Source organism: Bufo gargarizans, chromosome 3, assembly GCF_014858855.1.
Source record: "Bufo gargarizans isolate SCDJY-AF-19 chromosome 3, ASM1485885v1, whole genome shotgun sequence".
Taxonomy (NCBI): domain Eukaryota; kingdom Metazoa; phylum Chordata; class Amphibia; order Anura; family Bufonidae; genus Bufo; species Bufo gargarizans.
The window spans coordinates 41,803,407-41,829,539 of record NC_058082.1 but is presented as its reverse complement, the minus strand read 5'-3'; the positions used below and the strand labels follow the sequence as shown (position 1 = coordinate 41,829,539).

Here is a 26,133-nt window from a genome sequence, read left to right as displayed (position 1 = left end):
TAGGAAAGCTGGGTGTCCGTCGTCCTTTCCACTACTCCAATCTAGAAAGTTGGGTGACTGGCTTAGTTGTCTCTTATATTTGCCGTTCAGGACACTGGGAAAGCTGGGTGACCGTTTTCCTTCCCAGTACCATGAGAAAAGTTGGGTGATGACCAATAACCTAATTGTTTTTGTTGTTTTTTTTTGTTCTGTAGATCACCCAACTTTTAGGCCTCGTTCACATTTCCGTGTCACGTCTGTGGAAAAAAACACAAACATACGTGTCTATTCCGTGAAGATGACCATAAAGGATCCGTGTACTTTTTTACCACCCGCTGCTCAGCTGAAAATTAATTTCCAAAGAATCTCCTATTAGTCTTCAGTGAAAAACGGACGCGTGTCAGTGATTTTCACGGAACCATAGACTTCAATGGGCGTGCATCACGGATCAAAGTAGTGCATGTCCCTGTGATTTGTTTTTACTGACCCACAGTCAGTAAAAAAAAATAAAAATTGTGAACAGACACATTTAAATCAATGGGTATGTGTGCTGTCCGCAGAAAATGCGAATAGCACACGTCAGTAAAAAACAGAAATGTGAACGAGGCCTTAACTAGGCAGATTTACTCTACAGGAACCTAGGACAATTGGGGGACTGACAAATTTTTTCTTTTTAAATTCACCCAACATTATCACCCCCAACACTAGGCAGTCTAGGAAAGCTGTGAGATTCAGCTACACAACAGCACCACAGCTGTCTACAGGTTGTACGTGGTACTGCAGCTCGTCTCCTTTCACTTTAATAGAGCTTAGCCGCAACGCCAGACAAACCGTAGAAAGGTGCGGCGCCATTTCAAGAAGAAAGTCCCCATGTTTTTCTAATCCTAGATGGCCCTTTTAAGATGATCACAGCAGAAACTTCAGCGATCAGGGAAGACCTGGCAGCAAGTGTCCAGTTTCCCTGCAGTGCCCCCACAGGTGAAACAACACAGTTCTCATTCGAATCCATGGGCGGCCTATGAAATACACAGATGTATTGGGTCCTCCATATAGTAATACAAGGGTTTGGAGCTCCCTTTACTGCCAGAAGCGGTCGGTACACTATCTACCGCCATTTTTAAAATGCCGACCTCTTCCTCTTTACAAGCAAACCCAGGGCTGGCCAAACTCCTGCAAAGTCAGAAAAAAATAAAGACAAATACATTTGCGATGTGCTACCAGTAACAATCTACCTAAAGTCACTTAAAGGGGTGCTCCAACTATTACCAAAATATGGCTGCTTTCTGCACACAAAGAGCAGCACCCCCTCTACAGGTTGTGTGTGGTATTGCAAGCTCAACCCCCTACAAAAATCACCAAACTGCAATACCAGACAAAACCTATTGACAGGGGTGGCGCCATTTCTGGAACAGCCATGTCCTAATTCTAACCAACCCCCAAGAAAAGTCCATAAAGTTTACTGGAGCGTACGCAGGACGCGCTCAAGCTTTAGCACCACAGTTCAGGGCATAAACTTCAAACCTCAGAGGCTGATGCGGGGCCATGAACAAACAACATTTTTACGAGTGCGTCCCTCATCCATAGAGGTCCTCCGTGTAAACCAGGCATGTCCAAATTGCGGCCCTCCAGCTGTTGCAAAACTACAACTCCCAGCATGCCATAATAGCTGTAAGCTATCCAGGCATGCTGGGAGTTGTAGTTTTGGAACAGCTGGAGGGCCGCAGTTTGGACATGCCTGGTGTAAACAAACATGGTAGCTATCGATGCTCCACCTCTTACAAAAGTCTGAGCGCGTCCTGTGCAGTTGTCAATACAGTTTTACCATAAACTGCGATTTACATCATTGGCGTCCGTTCTGTCAGCTGGCTGGCGGTGCTATTCTTGTTTAAAAAAATAAATAAAAAATAACTCCAACTAAAATTTCTTAGACCTCATTAGGAGTCAAGATTCACTGACTGAAAACACATCTGTTGTGCCATAGCTGCAAATAAAACGCCATGACGGTAGTGTGAATAGTGCTGCCAGCCTCCATTTTGATATTATTTGCTATGGGGGAACAGCTGGTTACTCGGCAACAGCCATAATCACATGACTAGCAGTTTTCTAGTATACTTAAAACTATTCACTAGGCCTCAAACCGGCAGCTAAGGCCTTGTTGCACATGGCAACCAATCACAGCAAAGCTTTTATTTTTGAGGCAGCAGCAGAAAGATGAAAGCTGAACTGTGATTCGTTCACAGGAACAAAAGGAAGCTGCTTCCCTATTAGTTGCCATAGGCAACAAGGACAAAATGCCTCTGAAGTAAGACTTGTACTTGAGGCCCAAAATGCTTCATTTTACATACGGTACGGCAATTTTGGTATCGCAGACAGGTGTATTATGGGAACTTACTGGTTTCAATAGACGTGCGAACTGTACTACCAGTAGCTCTACAGCTGTCGCACAACTACAACTCCCAGGCAGTGACTGTCACAGCATGCTGGGAGTTGTAGTTGCACAACTGCTGTATACAGAGCGACGGGTTACCCACCAATACTCTATCATAGTCGAGAGTGACAGGTGTCCAAGTATAAGAATTAGGATACGTTTCCTTTCATCTGGCATCCAGTAATCTGGAAAATCTCATAGGTCAGCACCAAATGTTGCCTGCTCTAAGGCTCTATTCACATGTCACGGTCAAAATGCTGCGACATTTACAAAACTATGGAAAATCTCTGCAATTTGGCCAATATTTCATTAAAATTGCAGTAGAAAACCTCTAACGTTCCAGATTGTTGGATAATCCAGCTCCCACCAATGTCAAATAAAAGGAAATTCACTTTACATGTAATGGTATGCCCCTCTATGCCTGTACACATACAGAGCGGAAAAATCCTTTAATCCGGCATCAGTGGGACACGAGTGGCACCAGATTATCGGACAGTCTAGATTATCAGGTGGTCTCCTTATGCCATAGGAAGAGCAAATTAACTCTTTCTGCTCAGTCCACTGCTTCTGACCTCGCCCCATTCCACATCAGGTGCCGGATTAAAAGGAATTTTGCAGAATTTTTCTAGATTTGAAAAGCTAAAATAATCAGCTCATCCCAGTACGTCACATCAAGGGTCCCGCATATATTGGGTGTAAAACCCGCGGGGATCAGAGGCGGCCATTTTATATACAGATAATCAGATTCCCATGAAATGTGCAGATCCTGAAGTGGTTCCATGATTCGGCCAGCACAACGTCCTGGTAAAAAAAAAAACAAAAAAAAAAAAAACACATTTCTCTCACTGGCGCTAAAAAAATAAAAATAAAATACTGTGCTCATAGAGAAAATTGTCCCGTCATACGCTGTATGTGAAACAGCCTCCTCCACTGAGGTCCGATGACGGCATCCCTCCCACGGCCGCTACACATGCTCTATGTTCAGGGAGGGTTTACACTGTGTCCTCTCATCCGTGGTGATGTCACCGCCATGTATGATCACCGTGTCCTCATCACCAAGACGTTGGCTGGTAAAATTATTCATCTCCAGGAGGCCGCTGGGCTCCACCACCACATTGGAGCTCGAGTGACAGGGGATGGGGTACTGGGGGATGGTCTGAGGAGAAAGATGTATAGTAGTTATATTCTTGTACATAGGAGGCAGTATTATAGTAGTTATATTCTTGTACATAGGAGCAGTATTATAGTAGCTATATTCTTGTACATAGAAGCAGTATTATAGTAGTTATATTCTTGTACATAGGAGCAGTATTATAGTAGCTATATTCTTGTACATAGAAGCAGTATTATAGTAGTTATATTCTTGTACATAGAAGGCAGTATTATAGTAGTTATATTCCTGTACATAGGAGCAGTATTATAGTAGTTATATTCTTGTACATAGGAGCAGTATTATAATAGTTATATTCTTGTACATAGGGGCAGTATTATAGTAGTTATATTCTTGTACATAGGAGCAGTATTATAGTAGTTATATTCTTGTACATAGGAGGCAGTATTATAGTAGTTATATTCTTGTACATAGGAGCAGTATTATAGTAGTTATATTCTTGTACATAGGAGGCAGTATTATAGTAGTTATATTCTTGTACATAGGAGCAGTATTATAGCAGTTCTATTCTTGTACATAGGAGGCAGTATTATAGTGGTTATCTTATTACACATAGGGTGCAGTATTAGTTATTCCTGAAACTATAGGAAATGTAGTATACATATTTTGCTTAGTCTGTATTAACAACAGTTAAAAATATTTGTAGTTTTTAATTTAATAACCATGATTTTAGACTTTTATCTGCGGCAACAGACGAGTAGCACCGCACAGTCCAGATCACCAGTTTTTTTTATTTCCTCTTGCCCCCTGTTCTTCCACTGTCAGCACTCAGAGCTGCACTGAAATCCACAGTCTGAACGGTTATGCCACGCCAGCACTATAGAGGGGGCTTGTGCACACGCACGGCAGTCGACAAAGAGGAACGGGGGAGGTAGGAAAATAAAAAGTTCTGATCTAGACTCCTTATCTGCAGCACTACTCATGTATTACCGCAGATAACAGTCCAAGATTGCGGCAACAGATTCCCTTTAAATCATAAAAGGACTGTAGTAAAGATACACCCCTCCCCCCATGACAGGCGACCTACGTGTCCCTATAATATGGCAGCAGGCGTTACCTGTATAATAATTTCAGAAGGCATTTCTTCCGTTCTCTTTGGAGTCTGTGGAACGTTCTGGATCTGAATGATCTGACTGGCAACAGGGACATCTACTTTCCTGGTGAGCGGCGGAGGCGGTGGCAGCGGCACTGGTAAAGTGGTGGAAGAGGTTGCAGTGATGATGGGGGCTGGGAAGCATTTAGGAGGCGGAGGTACGGTTGTAGTCACTGCACTTTGTGCAGACAACCTCTGCACCTGAGAAGCTATGGCCGCCTCTGTTAACACTGGCATAGGTTTAATAATAGGAGCGACTTTACATGGCGGATCCACAATCATAGGTTCCACGTTCGGATCTATATCTGCTTCCATCATGGACATCTTCAGTATATCCGCAACAGAGGTCTTGTCTGCCATCGACACGTTGGGGAGGATACTGGTCATGGCAGGGGTGAGTTTCGGCAGACATTCGCCTACCGTTGTTTTCGAAACAGTGGGCGGCTGGAGACCCTCAAATGTGATCTTCGTAACCGCAGAACCGTGTGTTACAATTGGCTGCAGGAGAAGAAGAAGAAGAGAAAAAGCACCATGTACAAATAAATAGTAGGAAAAACAATGAGTGCAGCTCTGGAGTATAATACAGGATATAACTCAGGATCAGTACAGGATAAGTAATGTATGTACACAGTGACTGCACCAGCAGAATAGTGAGTGCAGCTCTGGAGTATAATACAGGATGTAACTCAGGATCAGTACAGGATAAGTAATGTAATGTCTGTACACAGTGACTGCACCAGCAGAATAGTGAGTGCAGCTCTGGAGTATAATACAGGATGTAACTCAGGATCAGTACAGGATAAGTAACGTAATGTATGTACACAATGATTCCATCAGTAGAACAGCGAGTGCAGCTCTGGAGTATAATACAGGATGTAACCTATGATAAGTGATGCAATGTATTTACATGGTTACTCTGGTTTATGGATAAAATTCCCCGTTAGGATTCAAGTCCCCTAAAAATCGAACTTTACATCGGTGCCTCCTTTGCTTACCTGTAAAATCCTTTTCTCGCTGAGTTTATTGGGGAACACAGGAGACCGTGGGTATACCAGCTGCTGCCACTAGGAGGCGACACTAGGCAAAAAAAAGTGTTAGCTCCTCCTCTCAGCTATACCCCTCCTGCAGACACTGAGCTAATCAGTTTCTACAAAAGCAGTAGGAGCCGCCAGGAGAAGCCAACAGAAACCAAATTGTATGAAAGAGCTGGAGATGGGTCCGAACCAAGAACAGGTGGGACCCATCAGGAAAAGCCAGCGATGTGCATACTGGGTGGGTGCTGTGTCCCCCAATGAACTCAGCGAGAAAAGGATTTTACAGGTGAGACCACAAAAATCCTATTTTCTCGCTCGTATCATTGAGGGACACAGGAGACCATGGGATGTTCTAAAGCAGTACCATGGGGAGGGAACAGAATCCAGAACAAAGCTAAGGCTGGCCATAAGGTCCCACTTTAAAATGCGAGGAAAAGATGCACAGGAACCCCCTGACTGGGACAGGAAGAGCATGAACCCGAAAGGCCAGCCGGAGAGCGAAGAACACGCAGTGGCTTAGACTGGGTAGAAAGCCCAGTTAAAGGAAGTCCAAGGGCTTGTGAGACCTCAGAAGATGTGGATAGCAGCAAAGAATATCCACAAGAAGGATAAGCACATCTGACGACTGAAGACTATGTCTGGAAGGTTCCTCTGGATATCAAGGATCACAAAACTACGGTGGAAGCCCGGACTGGAAAGCAAAGATGTCTTGCATGACAATAGGCCCCACAGAAAACAGAGGGAGGTCAACTCACAGAAATGGGTCTGTAGAATCCAGGTACGAACGAAAACCGGCAAACGAGCAACAAGGGGACCCAGACAAGACCTTACCAAATGTGTAAGCATTCAGATGGGATATTTCAACACAGGAAAAAAAAACTTTGTAATTTGGAAGGAATCACTGGGCAGATGGCGGAGGACCAATCCTGTAGCGAACTCCCAGGTAGATGAGGCGACATCTGTGGACCAATTTGCAAGCGAAAAACAGAGAGTAGCCACCCGTTTGGAAAAGACTCAGCACGAGAAGAGAATAAAAATTATGGAATCCGATCACTCATCAATAAGATATAAAGGACGGCAAAGGGAGATGAAAAAACCACAACGGGAGCCAGTCAGAGGTATAAATTGAAAGGCCATAGGCCACTGGGGAGAGGTCAGAGGAAAAAACATTGACCTCGGGGGATCAATAGCATCCCAGCTGTGAATGCGGAATAAGGGTGTGGGCAAAATAAGAGGAAGAATGTGAGTGATGCTGGATCCAGAACCATAACATGGCTGGCTTTAGACAGCCTGAGAAAACGATGCAGAGACAAGACAACCTCACTGTAAAAACGGAGCGGGCTACGATCCATGAGAGAGAGAGCACACACGCTCCCCAGGAATACACTCATGGAGGCAGAACCCAAAAAAGGTAAGCACTGCAGGATACTCCTCTGCTAAAAAAGAAAGGCTCCCTAAGGAGAAGGTAAAGTGGAAGACAGATGCCCCCAGAGCCTTGTCGTGAGACTTCGAGCGAGAGAAGCTGCCCGATACTCCACAGAGAAAACTGCCTGAATCGGGCATGCCCACCCGTAGGCCAAAGAACAAAATACCTTGGTGATAGGTAGAAGCAAAGCAGACGCCAGAAACATCGGAGGTGGGAAGCCTCGTCAGAGACCATATACTATCAGGGGTGTCGCGCTCTAGCAACGAAACCTCTATTAGCGGTGGTCGGGGGAGTAATGTAGCAGACTCGGAATGAGCCGTGAAGAAGTTGGTTCACCACCGAAGGACATCTCAAAGTCATTACTCATGTCTTGAGAGGCAGTGCCGATGGTGTCACAGCATCAACTGTTAGCGCCCATGTCCCACTTGTGACGGAGAACGTGGTAGACAAGTGCCATAGAAACGAGGAGGCTATGCCAACTGAAGAACACCGCAATAGTGCGCACCCGAAGTGAGGGGCTCGTTATGCAGATAACTATGTCATCAGGAATGAATGGGCATGTCAGCTGCAAGGCCAAGCGCCAGCAGAAAGACTACACTTGTCGGAGCAATGGCATTCATTGGTAGTGTAAAATGAGCAGGAGGTCCACCTGAGAGTGAAATGTAGATACAATCACCGCACCTAGGACCAGTGTGAAGGTTTCACCTGTAGGAGGGACGCGGTAAGAGCTACAGCCTACAAGCCAGGGCCGAAACACGGTGTGGAACAGAAGGCCAAGTGTGTTAGAAACCACGATGTGGGGAAGAGAGCAACGTGAGAGAGACCACGTCTAGTGGGGTGGCCCTAAACCCTGAGCATACAGTAGCAGATAAAAAGGTTAGGACTAAGGCAAATTCTCTGCCGCTATACAGAAGTAGCCACAGGATCTAGTGGTAGTGCAATAGTCCACCTGAGGAGGAGGCTATTCAGTAGAAGTCATAGTATCTAGTGCTAGTACCATACTCCACCTGTATAGGCCGCAGTATCTAGTGCTAGAAGAATCCTCCACCTGAAGAGGATGCCGTGCAGTAGGAACCATAGTATGTAGTGCTAATGCAAATACCTCACCTGAGGAGGCGGCCGCACAGTGGTAGCCACAATAACTAGGGCTAGTGCAAAATTGCACCTGAGAAGGGAGCCATACAGCAGTAGCCACAGTATCTAGAGCTAGCACAATACTCCACCTGAGGGGGAGGCCATACAGTAGGAGCCATGGTACCATACCGTATTAGCCATGTCAAGTAGTGCTAGCATAAACACTCCACCTGGGAAAGGCGCTATCCAGGGTAGATACGCTACTTGAGGTGGAGGCCCTACAGCAGTAACTACGATCTCTAGCGCTAGCGTGAATACTCCACCTGCGGAGGAGGACATACCGTAGTAGCCAATCCGGAGGGCTAGCATAAATACTTCACCTGATAAGAAGGAGTAGTAGATAGAGTATTCAGAGTCCGTGCAACACTCGACTCGCTTGATAGTAAGCACAATATTCTGTTCTAGGGCCGACGCACTACATAATGAAGATGTGAAGTAAAATAACCAACCGTGTAAGGTGGAGGCCCACCAGTGATGGGGGGTTATATAAATCCCGCAAGTGTTTCGGGGTAACCCGCTAGGAGGACAGAGGCCGCCATGTTGGTGCTCAAAATCAGCACACAAAAATGCGGAAGTAGCCGCAGTATCAAGCGGTGGCATCCGTATTCCACCAGACGAGGAATATAGGGCACTAGTAGGTACTGCCTCTTGCAACACTTCACCCGTGAAAGAGGAGGAATATGATAGGAGATATAGTATCTGGTGCTGTGGCGTAGTAGTCACAGTATCCAATGTTGGTGCAGTTACTTTACCCGTTTGTGCGATTACTCTACTTGCGGAAGGAGGTAATGCAACAGGATGTACGGTAATACCCATGTGACAGGCAGGACAGCATCCAGTGGTAGTGCAATTACTCCGCCTATGGAAGGGAGTAATGGGACCAGCTGTGCCGTAACTAGTGGTAGTGCAATTACTCCGCCTATGGAAGGGAGTAATGGGACCAGCTGTGCCGTAACCAGTGGTAGTGCAATTACTCTGCTTATTAAAGGGAGTAATGCAACAGAGGGTGCAGTACCCGTGGCGGAGGGGTAATGCGATAGGATGTACGGTATACATTGGTAGTGCAGTTATTCCTTCTATGGGAGAGGGGTAATGTGACCGGATATACAGTAAGGGAGGGTGGGATGAGACAGCACGTACCACATCCAGTGGATTTAAGGGAAATGCGGAAGAGTAACCGCATGAGGCGGGAACGCACATGCACCAACTGTAGAAGGAGTTAACGCTGTTTCAAACCCACGCTCAGCGCTGGCAAGCACCAGGGTTAACAGTTTTTTTTTTTGTAGCAATAATTTGACATTTGATGCCCCAGCCTCAAGTGGATGAGGAGGCAGGAAGGGGTTACATTTTTATTTATGTATGTGAAGTTGCAAAAACCCAGTCACAATAGGTGCTGGCCTCAAAAAGGTGGCAGGCAAGGAAGGGTTAATTTATTCTCTCTCTTGTGGACTGGGGGCAGAGCTCAGCAGGCTTCTGGGGGAGGGGAATGTCTGGGCGCGAAGATTTCGCACCCAGAGGGCAGTTCCTGCCCCCCTATACACAGGCATGGAAGTTGCGGCCTAGTAGGCAGCGAAGCCGGGGGCTCGCGTAGGAGCGAGCTGACCAGAAGAACTTCCGGCTGGAACGGAGGAAGGGACGACCAGCTGCGAGATGGCCGAATCCTGGATGAAGGAGCCTGGGATAAACATACAGGACGTCCGGTACAGCGGTCACCCGGGGAGGGAATGTGACTACTGGGAAATGCTATCGGACGGCCCCGGAGGTGAAGGGGGCCGCAAAGGAGAAAACCAAGGTCGGTAGGGAATGCAGGCTGAAAGGAGCACTTCAGTGGAATGAGGAAGGAAGAGAGGTGGGTTGGAAATGACAGGGGGAGGTGTTGGATGGTGGGGGTTCTACTTACCCTCCGCTCACCATATCTTCCTCCTCTTCTCTTCACCCCCCCTTGGGGAACCAGCAGGGTCACCTCCTCAGCCATTAGCACCGAGGTGGCAGTGAGGCTGGGGGGGACACTGCAGAAATGCAGATAACCCCATAGCCGGGGGGATGCAGGGGAGCTAGGCCGCCCTGGTTCACTTTGCCTTCTTGGGGGAGGTCGGGCATTGAGGGGAACAGACACCGGCCTTCCTCCCCGGGTAAACAGACACGAAAAGTCTCTGTTTCCTGTACCTAAAAGGGAAAATGTAAAATAAGAAAAGAAAACGGTAGCAGGGAGGTCTGCCTCCTACAGACACTAAGCCAAAACTGATTAGCTCGGTGTCTGCAGGAGGGGTATAGCTGAGAGGAAGAGCTAACACTTGTTTTGCCTAGTGTCACCTCCTTGTGGCAGCAGCAGCTATATCCATGGCCTCCTGTGTCCCCCAATGATACAAGCGAGAACAGTCCAGGGTCTCCGGTGGCTGGGGCCATGGAAGCACGCAAAGGTACGCATGCGCAGCAGCTCCCGTATACAAGCAGTGTATAATGTGATGGAAAAATGAATGAAGCCAGCAAAGGAGGCAATATGGACAATCACAATACATTAGTAAGTGCCTTGTCTCTACACTGTAATAAACTGAGCTTGCACACTTACCTGGCCGGTAGATTGCTTCTCCGATGAGACTGGGATATGCACTGGGGTCTGGGAGAGCTGCGAGTGCATGTAGATCTTCTGCTGACCTGGAACCTGCTGGAGTTTCGGCAGCTGCTGCGTTGTCTTCACGGCCAGCACCTGCACTACAGTCTGTTGCGGCTGAGACATCAGCGACGGGAGGTGCCTCTCCTTGATCAGCATGTGGCGCTGCGTGTGCTGCTGGATGTGCTCCTGCTGCAGGGGGGTGATCTTCTGCTGTCTGATGGATAGCTGGGCCGTCTGCTGAATCTTCTGCTGAATGTGCTCGGGCTGAAGCTGGAAGATCTGCTTCTGCTTGGTCTGTAGGGACTGGACTGTCTTCACTTGGAGGTGCGCTCCCTCCTGGTGCAGGTGGATCTGTTTCTGCTGCCTTTGAGCCAGAGCAGATCTGTAGAAGAGACCGGTCTGGGGGTCCAACGTGTCCATTTCTTCCACTTCACCCTCTTCCGTCACCGTCTCTTCTGTTCTCTTGAAGGCAGTGTGGCTGCTCAGTGCCTGCAAGGGAATTACCAAAGTCATATGGGATCAGGAATGATGAATTCCAAATTATTAACCTCAATATATAGAGATCTGCGCCCCTTGCGAGAGCAGCTGCTTGTGCTCCAGAGATGCTCTTCCCACTTGGGACAGAACACCGTAAATAACAGCTATGGAGCAAAGTCTTTCCCTGCTCTCTCCTCGCCATCTGAGTGGTAAGACAAAGGATGGGGCCTCGCTCTGTCCCGCAAAGGCCCCCCATCACCTCGTGAAGCCAAATATCGGGTCTACCCTGGGTAGGACTGTTCCTGACAAACCCTCCCTCGGACCCTGTAACGGATCAAAGCACCTACATACAGCCCGGGCTACCAACACATCCCACCGCGGTAATGGCGGGCCGAGCTCTGAAGGGCGTACCTGATGCATTATGTGTGTGATGGCCCCACTGGTGGACGTAGGGAGAGATTTTACCAACACGGAGGTCTGCGCCGCGCTCTGAGACTGAGAGACGTGCTGCAGCAGCGTACGAGAGGACTGCAGCTGGTGGTGCTGCGACGGGTGGCTGACGTGGAGGAGAGACGTGAAAGGGATGTCGCCAGAACTTACGGTGGTGGACACCATGGGTCTCGTTTTACCTGCAAGGCAGAGAGAAGAAAACTTCATGAGAAAGTTAAACAGACTTTGCACTTTAATTCTTCACTATTTTTGCTTGCTGTCAGTGATCATTTTTTACATACAGAAGCTAAAAAACATCTACAGGTCTAATACTTTCTCGCAGCTGACGGTTTGCCACACTTGTATCAAGTCAGATATTGTGCGAACATCTTATTTTACTTTCCACGTAGCCACATTTTCTACTTCCATCGCTGGCGTTTTTCGGCCTGGGCGGAGCTTAGTCGTCACATGACAGTTCTTCCGATACCGGTTTATGGAAGTTTGGTAAAACATGGCAGATATTTGGCATGGGAACATAGGTGTCATGGAGATACCTGCTGCTACAGTGTAGAAACCATACTGTAACAGCGACCCCGGATTGCACGTTATGGACTGGAATTTCCATTTAAAGGGGTTCTCCACCTTGGACAATCCCTACTTGTTATCTCCAGTAAGGAAACCTGGCAGGAAGTGTTCAGTTTCCCTGCAGCGCCACCGCAGGAGAAGACATAAATTACACATCAATGGGCTGTACGTGGTAATGCAGGACTGGACAGGTCCTCCAGAGAGACGCTCTTCATAACTAATCTCCACTCTGACCCAGATGTGAGGTTTCTGAAGAAGGACCCTCCCTTTAGAAAACCTATTCTCATACACGGTTTGTGGACGACACCAACAAAGGACAACATCTGGAAAAATCACATAAACCTCCATCTACTCCAATAAGTAATGTAAATGGAAGCACAATTCGCGGTGACTCACTTCATTATATTATTACGTGCTTGAGGAAGGGCGACCACAGGACTGAGCTCAGTGTCCGGTCACAGGATTCCTGGAGTTGGGCAGGTTATACGGGAAGGCCTGCGTCACCTCACGTATTACACTGAATTAACATAATTTCATTATAAAGAGATTTCCCTGTGGATTGATTTATAGCAGGGCGGGGGGGTGGGGGGGTATGTACTAATCCACACAGCTGCCTGCACAGACCAGACCAACAATGACCACAGCCACCGATAAGGGAATGTGCTCCACTGAGGAGAATAAATCTACATACAAAGTGGCGTTATTGTACAGATCTAGATTTATACTTCAGAGCTGCACTCACTATTCTGCTGGTGGAGTCACTGTGCATATACATTACTTATCCTGTACTGATCCTGTGTTAAATCCTGTATTATACTCCAGAGCTGCACTCACTATTCTGCTGGTGCAGTCACTGTGTATATACATTACATTACTTATCCTGTACTGATCCTGAGTTAAATCCTGTATTATACTCCAGAGCTGCACTCACTATTCTGCTGGTGGAGTCACTGTGTACATACATTACTTATCCTGTACTGATCCTGAGTTACATCCTGTATTATACTCCAGAGCTGCACTCACTATTCTGCTGGTGCAGTCACTGTGTATATACATTACTTATCCTGTACTGATCCTGAGTTACATCCTGTATTATACTCCAGAGCTGCACTCACTATTCTGCTTAGTACATTACTTATCTGGTACAGATTCCTGTTATCAGTTTATCACTGGGAGACCTTTCTAACAAACAACTGTCCAAAGCAGTGAACCTCAATAACAGGATAGGGTGGCGGAGCATGAAAGGTCAGAGGACTCGCAGATGACATCTGGTGGTTATGGGTGGGTGACGCTGTAGGGTCATTATACTTTTGACTCCATTAGCCTGAAGACCCAATATTATAATCTAAGGACCACACTGGTCGCTCCACATCACAGAACCATCTACGGTGGGAGAAACCCAACAAACGGCTGAAAGAAGAGGGGAGCACAAAACCTGTAACACTCCTATCTATGGACGATGTATGGACTATGGGGAATAAAATGACATCACTACCACAGAGCCTCAAGCCATGACCTGCAGTGGTCGGCATGGAGGTGGCATCATGGTGGGCACTAGTGACAGCACAGACCTAGTGATGAAGGTGCCTATGTACTAAGGAAATGGTATGTTTATGTCTGCATAGATCACTTTGGGGGTGGTTGTGTTCTGTGTATACTGTATAATAGAGCTGCTTTATGGTCATGTCCAGTGATCGGGTCATGTCTGGGGTTGTAGTGTTCTAAGTATAGAATACGATAGAGATTGTATTAAGGTCATGTCTGGGGTTGTAGTGTTCTAAGTATAGAATATGATGGAGATTGTATTAAGGTCATGTCTGGGGTTGTAGTGTTCTAAGTATAGAATACGATAGAAATTGTATTATGGTCATGTCTGGGGTTGTAGTGTTCTAAGTATAGAATACGATAGAGATTGTATTAAGGTCATGTCTGGGGTTGTAGTGTTCTATGTATAGAATATGATGGAGATTGTATTAAGGTCATGTCTGGGGTTGTAGTGTTCCATTTCCTAGCCATGGTTTTCTGACAATCTCAGTCAAGGGACTTAAAAAAATTCAAATAATATTGCGCCCCCTACCTGTAGATAAGTATTCTGCAACCAATTCTGACTCCACCACAGCAATGGAAGAACTTTCGGTCTGATGTTTATCTGGGGCCATATGGATTGGAACAGCCATCTGGCTGAGGTCAATAGTCGGCTGGCGGGGCTTACAATCCGCTTTCTCCTTCACTGAAGAATAAAAGGGCAACCATCAATCGAAGAGTACGAGTGACCCCAGTGAGTAAAGCTTATTTCAGGAGACCTTTCTAGGGGGGCTGATAATTGGGTGGGGGATGGGCCGTATGCTCCTCTACATAAATCATTTTAGAGAAACCACTGCCTGATTATCGATGATGAATGTATAAAACACGCGAGCTGCAGATCTATGGACAAGTTCACTTATGACCCCTCTGGAAATTGGGGGCACAATTCGCATAAATGAGAGGCAGAGTCCAAAATCTCAAAGTCTACATTCACAACACTCCAGCTACATCCAGAGCTGCATTCAGCTGTGAGGGGTGGACTTCCTCTTACATTCCAGTCTCCAGTAGGACATAACCTTAAAAGGCCCAGAAGGTTTACAAAAAGCAACCAGCAGAAGTCTTGATGCGGCTCTGGGTGTGACTGGAGTAGACGACATAATGTAACAGAAGCACAATAGGAGATGGATGACCTAAGGCAGCGATGCCCAACCTGTGGCCCTCCAGCTGTTGTAAAACTACACCTTCCACCATGTCCTGCTGTTGGCTGTCTGGAGCATGCTGGGAGTTGTAGTTTTGCAACAGCTAGAGGGCTGCAGGTGAGGCATCCCTGACATAAAGTTATCTGCAAAGTTTCCTAAAGGGATTTCCTTAAAGGATAGGTCATCAATTTCAGATCGGTGTCACAGCACCCAGATAGGCCACGAATATTGTAGTCCTAGACATGACGGACACTGCAGACATTTCTTATTAGGTCACCTCTCAGCACTCACCGCTTGTTTGCTGCAGCTCCATCAGGGCCTTGATGGTGGACGTCGCAGACTGGGACTCCCCTGAGATGTCCTGGTAGATTATTGTGGGCGTGGTGTCCATGGCGATTTCATGTTCCGACCAGTCGTGACCCCGAGATGCGATGACATGGACCACCGGCTGGGAATCTGAGTGACCCAAGAAAATTCAGTCAATGTGAAATCCTATCAACACCAGGACTGCAATCTTTCATACCAGGTACCCAGCGAGGTGGGGAGAGACCCCCACTCAATCAGCAGAGCAGGCCATACATTTTAAATAGCCATCTCTCCGGGCTGCCTTCTACAGATGCATGCTCAGCTCGGCCGAGTGTGCAAGTCTTCTTGAAGGTGGATAGGAATAAGCAACTGCTCGACTCCTGTGGCAGCAGCTTATCTCTCCCACAACAAAAGGATCAGGCATGTGGAAATCCAACTACCTGATACATCTATCCCCCGATATATGCCACGTCGGGCCCCCCATACTCATCAGATGATTGGCCGCCCATGCCAAGATTTGGGTTTGACCGACATTAATCTGATAGATGATAAGTGGCAAAACAACTCTGGCTGACCCGACATTCATTCGAATAGTCGGCATGTAATACCACAGTTCCCCTGTAGTGGCCGCTGCAGGGGAACTGTACAGTCAGACAGACCTTCTCCCAGCGATCTCAGCCGATTGCCAGAGGTTTATAAAGCCGATCATCGGACTGGCTTATTCCGACAAACCATTTTATGGTTACATTTTTACGGCATTCGCTATGAAGTAAAACTTACCTGTTCCCTTCATTCTCTGGGTCAGTAAGACTGTATTTTTTTGTGTGTTTTTATATCCAAGACTTTGAAATAAAAGTAATTTTTTCTTTGCGTCTCCATGTTCTGACTTTTTTTTACTATTTACGTCTATGGGGACGTGTCTGGTGCTGCAGCTGAGCTCCACTGAAGTGAATAAGACTGAGCTGTAACACCAGCCACAACCTGAAGAAAGTAGTCTGTTTTTTCTAAACCTGAACAACCCCTTGAGCGCACGGTTTGGTTCTTGGCTTAACTTGACATGTAGACATGAGCACCTTGCGAGCTCTGGGAGGACTCTGTAGACGATGAACTGCTCTCAGTGTCTTCTTTCACTTCTTGGATGGTGGCACTGGTGGTCTCCACTACCCGCGATGCTTGCTGCAGTGTCTCAGTAACCAGCTGCCGGGTCTGTTCGCTCATGACAGTCGCCTGGAATGTGACCGGCTTTGGCTTTATAAGGACCTAATGGAAGAGAACCAAGAAGTTTACTCAGAAAGGGCAGTCTACCCCCTGGGACTGCCATCTGCAACAGCCAGCCGAGGTCTTGTCCACACTGCTTCTGCAGCAGAATAGTGAGTGCAATACAGGATGTAACTCAGGATAAGTAATGTATGTACACAGTGACTGCACCAGCAGAATAGTGAGTGCAGCTCTGGAGTATAATACAGGATGTAACTCAGGAACAGTACAGGATAAGTAATGTAATGTATGTACACAGTGACTGCACCAGCAGAATAGTGAGTGCAGCTCTGGAGTCTAATACAGGATGTAAGTCGGGATCAGTACAGGATAAGTAATGTAATGTATGTACACAGTGACTCCTCCAGCAGAATAGTGAGTGCAGCTCTGGAGTATAATACAGGATGTAACTCAGGATCAGTACAGGATAAGTAATGTTATGTATGTACACAGTGACTCCACCAGCAGAATAGTGAGTGCAGCTCTGGAGTATAATACAGGATGTAACTCAGGATCAGTACAGGATAAGTAATGTAATGTGTGTACACAGTGACTACTCCAGCAGAATAGTGAGTGCAGCTCTGGAGTCTAATACAGGATGTAAGTCGGGATCAGTACAGGATAAGTAATGTAATGTATGTACACAGTGACTCCTCCAGCAGAATAGTGAGTGCAGCTCTGGAGTCTAATACAGGATGTAACTCAGGATCAGTACAGGATAAGTAATGTAATGTATGTACACAGTGACTGCACCAGCAGAATAGTAAGTGCAGCTCTGGAGTCTAATACAGGATGTAAGTCGGGATCAGTACAGGATAAGTAATGTAATGTATGTACACAGTGACTCCTCCAGCAGAATAGTGAGTGCAGCGCTTGAGTATAATACAGTGATTATCAAATGTTTTTCAAAAATAAAATTTCCAAACATGTCAGTAAAAACAGAACGGAGCGATCACCTACATACCTGGGTTTTCCCCTGCTGTCCGTACACTATTTTGGTGGGGATGATCTTCGTTGCTGGCTGCACTGCTGAACCTAAACCCTTTGGCTGTGTGACGATCATCTTGGTAATGGGCCGGGTGGCGGTGATGATTGCTGGCTTTGCGCCCCCCGGCATGGCCTGAAGAGCTTTATCACCCTAGAATAAGAATATCATCATATACATCAGAAATCAGTCACATCTGGCCCAGGGCTTACATTCGTCCTCTCTAACCGTGCAGTCTGAAGGACGGGCTCCTAGTCCATGGGGAGCAGTGTCACGGTGCTTGACTATTTGTGGTTTTTAATGTTTTTCCCCAATGAAGTCATGGATTTCTTCTCAGACACCACACACACACACACAAATCATTTTGGCGTGAGATTTTTATTTTATTTTTTTTGCATAATTTAACCCTTTCGGATCCAGGGCATCTTTGCCCCAAAACTTTTGAATTTCCCTACAGCTTGTAATTTTGTATCATCATGGCAATATGGCGTTTTGTTTTGTGGAGGACAAGTCACACTTCTGAGACCTACCATTATAGGGTACACATACATTAGGTTTTTTCCTCCACACCTCTCAAAAGCCATAACTTTTTCCTTTGCCGTATGAGGCCTTTATTAATGGGGTGGAATTGGGAAATAAAGCAATTGCACCACTGTTTTACAGGTTTTGTATTTATGGCGCTCACTGGGCGGTAAAAGAAATGACACATTACCGGGATATTCCAACAACCAGAACTTGTTAGATTTCAGAATACGTAGGCTCATTTTTTGTGGGGCGATCAGTAGTTTTTATTGATACCATTTTGGGGAATGTGTAGCTTCTTGATCACTATTTATTCTATTTTTTGGTGGAGGCAAAGTGACCAAAAAACAATGATTCGACCATAGATTTTTTTTCCCCCCATTACAGCGTCTACTGTACAGCAGGTTAATACTTTTGTAATGGTTCGGGCTTTTCCGGATGCAGCGATATCTCAAATAATTTTTTAGAATGTATTAAAACAATCTTCTCCACTTTTTTTTTTTTTTTTTACTTTATTTATAGTCCCTTGATAGGGAACTTATCATTAGATTGCCTATACCAGTGATAGGCAAACTGCGGCTCTCCAGCTGTTGCAAAACTACAACTCCCACCATGCCCTGCTGTAGGCTGAAAGCTGTAGGCAGTCTTTGCATGCTGGGAGTTGTAGTTCTGCAACAGCTGGAGAGCCGCAGTTTGCCTATCACTGGCCTATACCATAGAGTCCAATCAATTATATTGCGGTGTATGGTAAAAGCACTGTGTTCCTATTAAAGGGGTTGTCTGGGTTTAGAGCTAAACCCGGACATATCCCCATTTTCACCCGGGCAGCCCCTCTGATATGCGCAGGGCATATCCTTTGCCGTGTGCTGGATCGCTCCGGGCAAGGGCATTTTTGTCTGTTTGTTAGACGGCTTCTGCCTAGCAGTGTTCCCAGTGACGTCACCTGCACCGATGGGCGGGCTTTAATGCTGCCCTGGCCTTTCAACAGGCTAGGGCAGCTCTAAAGCCTGCCCATTAGTGCCAGTGACGTCACCGGGCTCACTGCTAGGCAGAAGCCTCCGTCTGGCTTCCCCCATGGAAACCTCGTTACGTCACCAGATCAGAAAAAAAAAACTAAAAACTTTGCCCTGCGTGGATCAGTGCAGGGCAAAGGAGATCATCGGAGCATGAAATGCTCACATCAGGGAGGCTGCCTGGATAAAATTGGGGATATATAACCCCTTTAAGCCCTGCCTGTGGGAGGGCATAATAGCAACACTACTATGGCAGACCTGGGAGCCTTCATAAGGGCCCCGGCTGCCATAACAATCAAAGTCCTCCCACGATCTCTTCACAGGGAGCCCCCCCGACTCCATATGACCGCTCAGATGCTGTGGTCGCAATTGACCATGGCATCTGAGGAGTTAAATGTTTGTAATCTGAGTAAGCCGAATATATGGGGTTACTTCCAACTTTTTTTTTAGACTTAAATATACCTGGGTACTTATGCCTCAGTATATTTTACCTGTGGGTACCAGTTATACCCTTTATCTGGTCCCATGCCATTCCCATCGTGATGCCAGACTCCGCAATCAGATCGGATTTGCAACTTTTCAATATTCTGCAGACTTTGATGACTTATTTTCCAATATTTGCTTGTTGTCAGTGAATAGAAACAAATCACAAGGAGTTTACAATGTTATCCCCTATGAGATGAATACAGGAGCGGAGATGTCCTGTTCGATATCAGACTAACACCTCTCACCTATACAGATGACACAACCCCTCTGCAGCATTTGGAAGCTATGGCCATGTGCACTTACCCCGGCATTCAGCAGCGTCGTCACAACATTTTTCCCCGGGATGCCCTGGATGGTGGTGCCTTTACCAGTCGTTTTCTGCACCACAATGACATTCGGTTTAGAAGTCATAGGGATGGTGGTGATTTTTGTGGTTGTACCTTAAAGGGAAGACAGACAATTACGATGTGGCTGATAACAAGGAGAAATGGCTTACATTCAGGAACTGGAACATTGTGGGGGCTTCAATGACATGGTGCCACGCCAGGTGCCCCCCACCATACGCAGCGCCGCCACGCCAGGTGCCCCCCACCATACGCAGCGCCGCCACGCCAGGTGCCCCCCACCATACGCAGCGCCGCCACGCCAGGTGCCCCCCACCATACGCAGCGCCGCCACGCCAGGTGCCCCCCACCATACGCAGCGCCGCCACGCCAGGTGCCCCCCACCATACGCAGCGCCGCCACGCCAGGTGCCCCCCACCATACGCAGCGCCGCCACACCAGGTGCCCCCACCATACGCAGCGCCGCCACACCAGGTGCCCCCATACAGTGTATGGTTTACCCCATATGAACCACCCATATGCAGTGCTGCCAACCAGGATACACCTCCACAAAGAGTTGCCAGTCTGGGTGTCCGCCATATACAGCTGGCCAGTGTTCGCCCCCATATATGGCACTGCCAGCCAGTCGGGGTGCCCTCCTACTCCTGCACAGTGAAGCATGTGTACCCCTGCAGATAAGTTTTGGTCTGTGGCCACAACTGTGCCCTAATGGAACAGAACTAAAGTGCAGCCGACCCAAGGAAAAACACAGGGCAGGCACCCAGCGCCCAGGAGGTAATGGCTGGTCCGGTGTCCCTGTACTGAAACCCTTGGCCGCCCCTCACCTCTACTCCGTGTATTGTATTACAGGAATGTGTCACCCTGCAAGGCCCGGATCACCGACACCCTATAAAGTGCCTTCAGAGGTTTTACAGGGCCCCTACTAAAATGTCTGGAGCCGGCGGGTCCTCCGACACCTTGTAAGACAGACGATCCTCGGCTCCGGCTAAGCCTTCAGCCAGAAAGAATCCCACATAAAAACGGAGATAAAGAGCGTCCTCCCAAAATCCGAAACTATCCACGGAATTCTACATCAGTCATCAAACTCTACCCATCTATTTCTGGGAAAGCTGGGTGGTAATCAATATGGCCACAGCTACAGCCCGAGCAGGAGTCACCCAGCTTTCCCAGACTCCTGAATCAGATGACAAACTGAAGAGATACTGAACTTCTAGATCCGTTCCTCACAGATTTAAGATTTCTGACTGCTGTCAATGAATGGAAACACATCTGTGACGCTTGTGTGTAGCTGTCAAGACTAATGTCGCCATTCAATGATAGAAAGCAGAGATATTGGAAAAAGTAAAGAACTGAGCACGAAAGATATGACAAGCCGCAGAACCTTCCATTATAAGAGGATTCTCTTTATATAAAACTAGGGGTGCACCGAAATTTCGGCGGCCGAAAATATCGGCCGAGAATGCACCTAATCTGTTTCTGCCGATATTTTTACATATCGGCTGGAAATAGCGGGGAGGGACTGGGAGGAGGAGCTGGGGGCCGGTGCGTTCACTGTGCTCCGGCCCCCAGCTCCAGTAGTTATAAAATGTTGTACAATTAATAAGCATTCTATTCATTTGGCCCCCTCTGCAGTATTACATTCAATACAGCCACATCCTACTCACAGGGCTGTGCTGGCCGGCCGGGCAGACGAGCGGAAGCGTCACGACTGACGTCACATGCCTGCGCCGCCTCCTTCATTCAGAAAGTAGGCCGGGCACATGACGTCAGTTGTGACGCTGCAGCTCCTCTGCCCGGCCGGCCAGCATTAAGATGACAGCCCTGTGAGTAGGATGTGGCTGTATTGAATGTAATACTGCAGAGGGGGCCTCATGAATAGAATGCTTATTAATTGTACAACATTTTATAACTACTGGAGCTGGGGGCCGGAGCACAGTGAACGCACCGGCCCCCAGCTCCTCCTCCCAGTCCCTCCCCGCTATTTTGAAATATTTTCTATTAATCTATTAATTGTACAATGGGGGCTGTGGATGGCACTGTTATGGGGTGGGGGTCTGTGGATGGCACTGTTATGAGGTGGGGGGGTCTGTGGATGGCACTGTTATGGGCTGGGGGGTCTTTTAAAAGTATTTGGGCAAAAAGCCATTTTCGGTTTCGGTTTCGGTCAAGGGGTATCCTGAATTTTCGGTTTCGGTTTCGGACCAGAATTTTCATTTCGGTGCACCCCTATATAAAACTTAAATAATTATTTTTAACCCTTCATGGACCTGCCACATGCACTGACCAGATACGATGTTGCTAGTGATGATCTTGCCTCCCAATGTGGCCAGCGATTTTGGCACCACGGTGATAATACTTCCACTGGTGGTCTTCACATATGTGGCACCTGGAGTAGCTGCCATACGAGCCCCAAGGGCTGAGCTGACAGCCGGACGTGTGTAAGTCGTCTGTGTCCCTGTAGATAGGAGGGAAGGAAAAGCAACAGAATTAGAGGGTTTCTCCCCCGAACTGAGGTTATTCTAGCAGCCAAAAACTATATTCAACCTACAATCAGTTACATCCTGTATTATACTCCAGAGCTGCACTCACTATTCCGCTGGTGCAGTCACTGTGTACAAATATTACATTACTTATCCTGAGTTACATCCTGTATTATCCTCCAGAGCTGTACTCACTATTCTGCTGGTGCAGTCACTGTGTACATACATTACTTATCCTGTACTGATCCTGAGTTACATCCTGTATTATACTCCAGAGCTGCACTCACTATTCTGCTGGTGCAGTCACTGTGTACATACATTACATTACTTATCCTGAGTTACATCCTGTATTATACTCCAGAGCTGCACTCACTATTCTGCTGGAGTATTAAATGTATTGAGGTGACTGCCCAGTGGTAGCCTGACAAAAACTCTCTGATTAGTCTGACACTTACCGCCGGGAGCGGTGACCAGCTTGGTCGTCATTATTGCCCCGTTGCTGCTGACCACCATGATTGGGGCGTTGCTGCTGTTCGGAAGAGATGCGGACATCGGTTTGGGGAGGATCTTGCTGGGTTGAACTTGTTGTGTGATTATTTTGACACCTGAAATACAATAAAAAGGAAAATAAAATATGATCAAGTGGGCGGGGCCCTTACTACTGTGATGTCAGCAGTGGGGTGTGGCTAAAACTACTGGGATACCTTCCCAGCTGAACACACTCTTTCCTTCAAGCAGTTTCTCTGAAACATACATAACTGCAGCCTCATCCCCCTCATCTCTGTCTTTTACACTAGATGGATTTTTTGGTAACGGAGGAGGATTCTGAACATATCCACAGATCCTGCAGGTTTTCCACCTACCGGCGATGGCACATGGAGAATCGGTACTCACCAGACTCCTGCTTGATCTGTATGGTGGGTTTGATCCCCGGGGGCAGCTGTTGCTGTGGGGATGGACCAGGGTGGGATAGGGCGGTTGGTTGTGCCAGAGGAGACGTCTGCTGCGTTATCTGATGGATCTGGTGTTTTGGCGACTGCTGGAACTGCTTGGGAAACTGTGCAAAGATTTGACCGGGAGAGGCCAACAGGCTTTTGGGGGAGGGAAGTCGATTGGAAGCGGCTTTTACTGTTGACGTAGAGACACCTAACCCAGAAAGATAAGAGATGTCACACATAGGAGTCGGCCCGTCTGCTGTAAAGAAAGTTTTATCACTGTAGAACGGAAGGTTCTGCAACTTTGTCTTTCAATTCTTCACCATTTTTAATGCATCTGCTTGCTGTCAGTGACTGGAAACACCGGGAGGATGAAAATCTGTTTTGATATGAAGACATCTGCAAAGAGAGAGTAACGAGACCTGCACCTGACAGCTGAATGTTCAGCCCCTAAATGTGCACAGGGAGGTTTCCTTTCACTGACAGCAAGAGGGGGACTTGAAAACGGTGTGGAAATGAACAAAGTATATGAGAATTTTGTAGACCTTTTTACTTCTTTCGAACCTGAATTAAAAAATATGAAAAAAAATAAATGACATTGAACCACAACGTTCATGATTTCTGAAAGTAGACATCTGGCTCATCTTCTTATCCTCCCCCCTCAAATATGGCACATGTACTCTGACTGGTAAGAGGGGTGATGGCATGAAGAAAAGCTCCTGTATCCCTATGCTGAGGTCACTGGAGGCTGTACAGGGAGAGATAGTTAAAAGGGGGGGGGGGTGATAACATAGATAAAAGCTCCTGTATCCCCATGCTAGGGTTACTCGAGGCTGTACAGGGGAGAATTGGTAAGAGGGGTGATGGCATGAAGAAAAGCTCCCGTATCTCCATGCTGCGGTCACTGGAGGAAGTCCAGGGGGAGATGACATTAACAGGATGTGATGACATTAAGAAGACTTCCTGTATCCCTCAAACTGGGGTCACTGGAGGTTGTATAAGGCTGGGGGTGACAGTAAAAAAGGGGTGACTGCTAAGAGGGTGATAACACGAAGAAAACTTCCTGTATCCCCATGCTGGGTAGCCCGAGGCTGTACAAGGGGGAGGGGATAACATTTAGGCTAATTTCACACATGCAGCAAGGAACTCCAAAAAATTGTTCTGGTAGAGAACAACCTGCCAGAGTTCTCTGGATCCGGCATTGCCGGATACTACTGCCTATCCGCCAGACCCCACTGACTACAATAGGGTCCGGAAGAGATCTCGCCACTACCTGGCAAATATGCAGAGAATCTACCGGACAAAAAGGTGTGAAAGAAGCCTCAGAAGCCGTGATCGGTAAAAGGGGAGGATAACATGAAGAAAAGCTCCTGTATCCTCCACCTTGGGGTCACTGGAGGCTGTATAGGGGAGGCGGTGACAGTAACAGGGTGTCATTGCCAAAAGTGAAGAAAAGTCCCTTTATCCCCCCCTCTCATCGTAGGGTAGGCCTCATGCACACGACAGTACTTTTTTGCGGTCTGCAAAAAGGGGTTCCGTTGTTCCGTGTCTGTTTTTGTTTCCGCGTGTCTTCAGACATGAAGGAAAGTTAAAAAAAATCTAAGTCAAGTTTGCCATGCAAATGATAGGAAAAAAACGGACGCGGGACAATCTTGTGTGCCTCCGCGTTTTTTCACGGATCTATTGACTTGAATGGGTCCGCGTACAGTTTTCCGTGAAAAAAAAAAAATAAAATAGGACAGGTTATAATTGTTCTGACAGACTGAAAACACGGATCACGGACGCGGATGACAAACGGTGCATTAGCCGAGTTTTCAACTGACCCATTGAAAGTCAATGGGTCGGCAGAAAATCACGAAAAACGAAACAACGGTCGTGTGCATGAGGCCTTAGTGGAGAATGCCAGTAACAGGTTGTGACTGTTATGAGGTGATGATGATGTGAACAAAAGTTGCAGTATCCCCCCCCCCCAGGGTAACTATAGGCTGTGCCATTGAAGAGATGTCAGGAACAGACTGCGATTGGTAAGCGGGGTGATAACATGAAGAAAAGCTCCTGTATCCTGCACCCTGGGGTCACTGGAGGCTGCATAAGGGAGAAGCAGAACCATCTCTTACTTTGGGCCACGGTTGACATCACAAGGGATGGGGTTGAAGACACCACTGTGGTGACGGCAATGCTTCCTGTAGACACCGGAGTTGAGGTACCACCGGTCATAACAGCAGAGGACTGGGCCAAGGTGGCGACCACTGGTGGCTTCTGCGTGGTGGAGGTGATGACGGAGGTGGGGATCAGCTTGGTGACGGCTGCATAGTTGTGAGACTTGGATAAAATGTTGGGGACAAACGTTGAGCTTGGAGAGGTTGTAACGATAATGACCTGTCCGGGAAGGGAGGCAGAAGAAAAACAGATAAGGAAACCGTCAGCATGCCACAATGTTAAAGGGATTTTAGTCTTTTATGTAAATAAAGTTTCATATTTATATATAAAGCTGCAGACCCCTTTTTTATCTTAATTTTGTGTTCCAATTTCTCATTTTCAACATCTCCGCTTGCTGACAGCAAATGGAAACAATTTCTGTTTATATCCAGATATTGAAATCCTGTACAGACCTCATTTATTTACTTTTTACAGCTGAGGGTTTGTTACAACTGCATCCAGTCTAAAAAAAACACCTCTGTCTGGAATGGGGGGGGGGGGGGTTTATACCAG

At 47.1% G+C, this 26,133-nt stretch overlaps 1 protein-coding gene across 4 annotated transcripts in view; it reads right to left on the bottom strand.

Moving 5' to 3' along the window:
- Positions 1–423: 423 nt before the first annotated feature.
- EMSY (EMSY transcriptional repressor, BRCA2 interacting) overlaps positions 424–26,133 on the bottom strand; it is a 33,875-nt gene continuing 8,165 nt past the window's right edge. The window contains exons 7-19 of one of the 4 annotated variants that reach the window (XM_044285150.1): positions 25,539–25,800; positions 23,381–23,632; positions 22,942–23,091; positions 22,291–22,461; positions 19,966–20,102; positions 17,621–17,794; positions 16,452–16,659; positions 15,385–15,549; positions 14,448–14,600; positions 11,768–11,985; positions 10,835–11,368; positions 4,636–5,169; positions 424–3,563 (exon numbers count right to left, since the gene is read on the bottom strand). In XM_044285150.1, coding sequence (XP_044141085.1) covers positions 3,372–3,563; positions 4,636–5,169; positions 10,835–11,368; positions 11,768–11,985; positions 14,448–14,600; positions 15,385–15,549; positions 16,452–16,659; positions 17,621–17,794; positions 19,966–20,102; positions 22,291–22,461; positions 22,942–23,091; positions 23,381–23,632; positions 25,539–25,800 — 3,150 coding nt within the window. In that variant the 3' untranslated portion in view covers positions 424–3,371. The remainder of the gene's footprint in view (positions 3,564–4,635; positions 5,170–10,834; positions 11,369–11,767; positions 11,986–14,447; positions 14,601–15,384; positions 15,550–16,451; positions 16,660–17,620; positions 17,795–19,965; positions 20,103–22,290; positions 22,462–22,941; positions 23,092–23,380; positions 23,633–25,538; positions 25,801–26,133) is intronic. The other 3 variants (XM_044285151.1, XM_044285152.1, XM_044285153.1) reach the window with 3 other exon arrangements.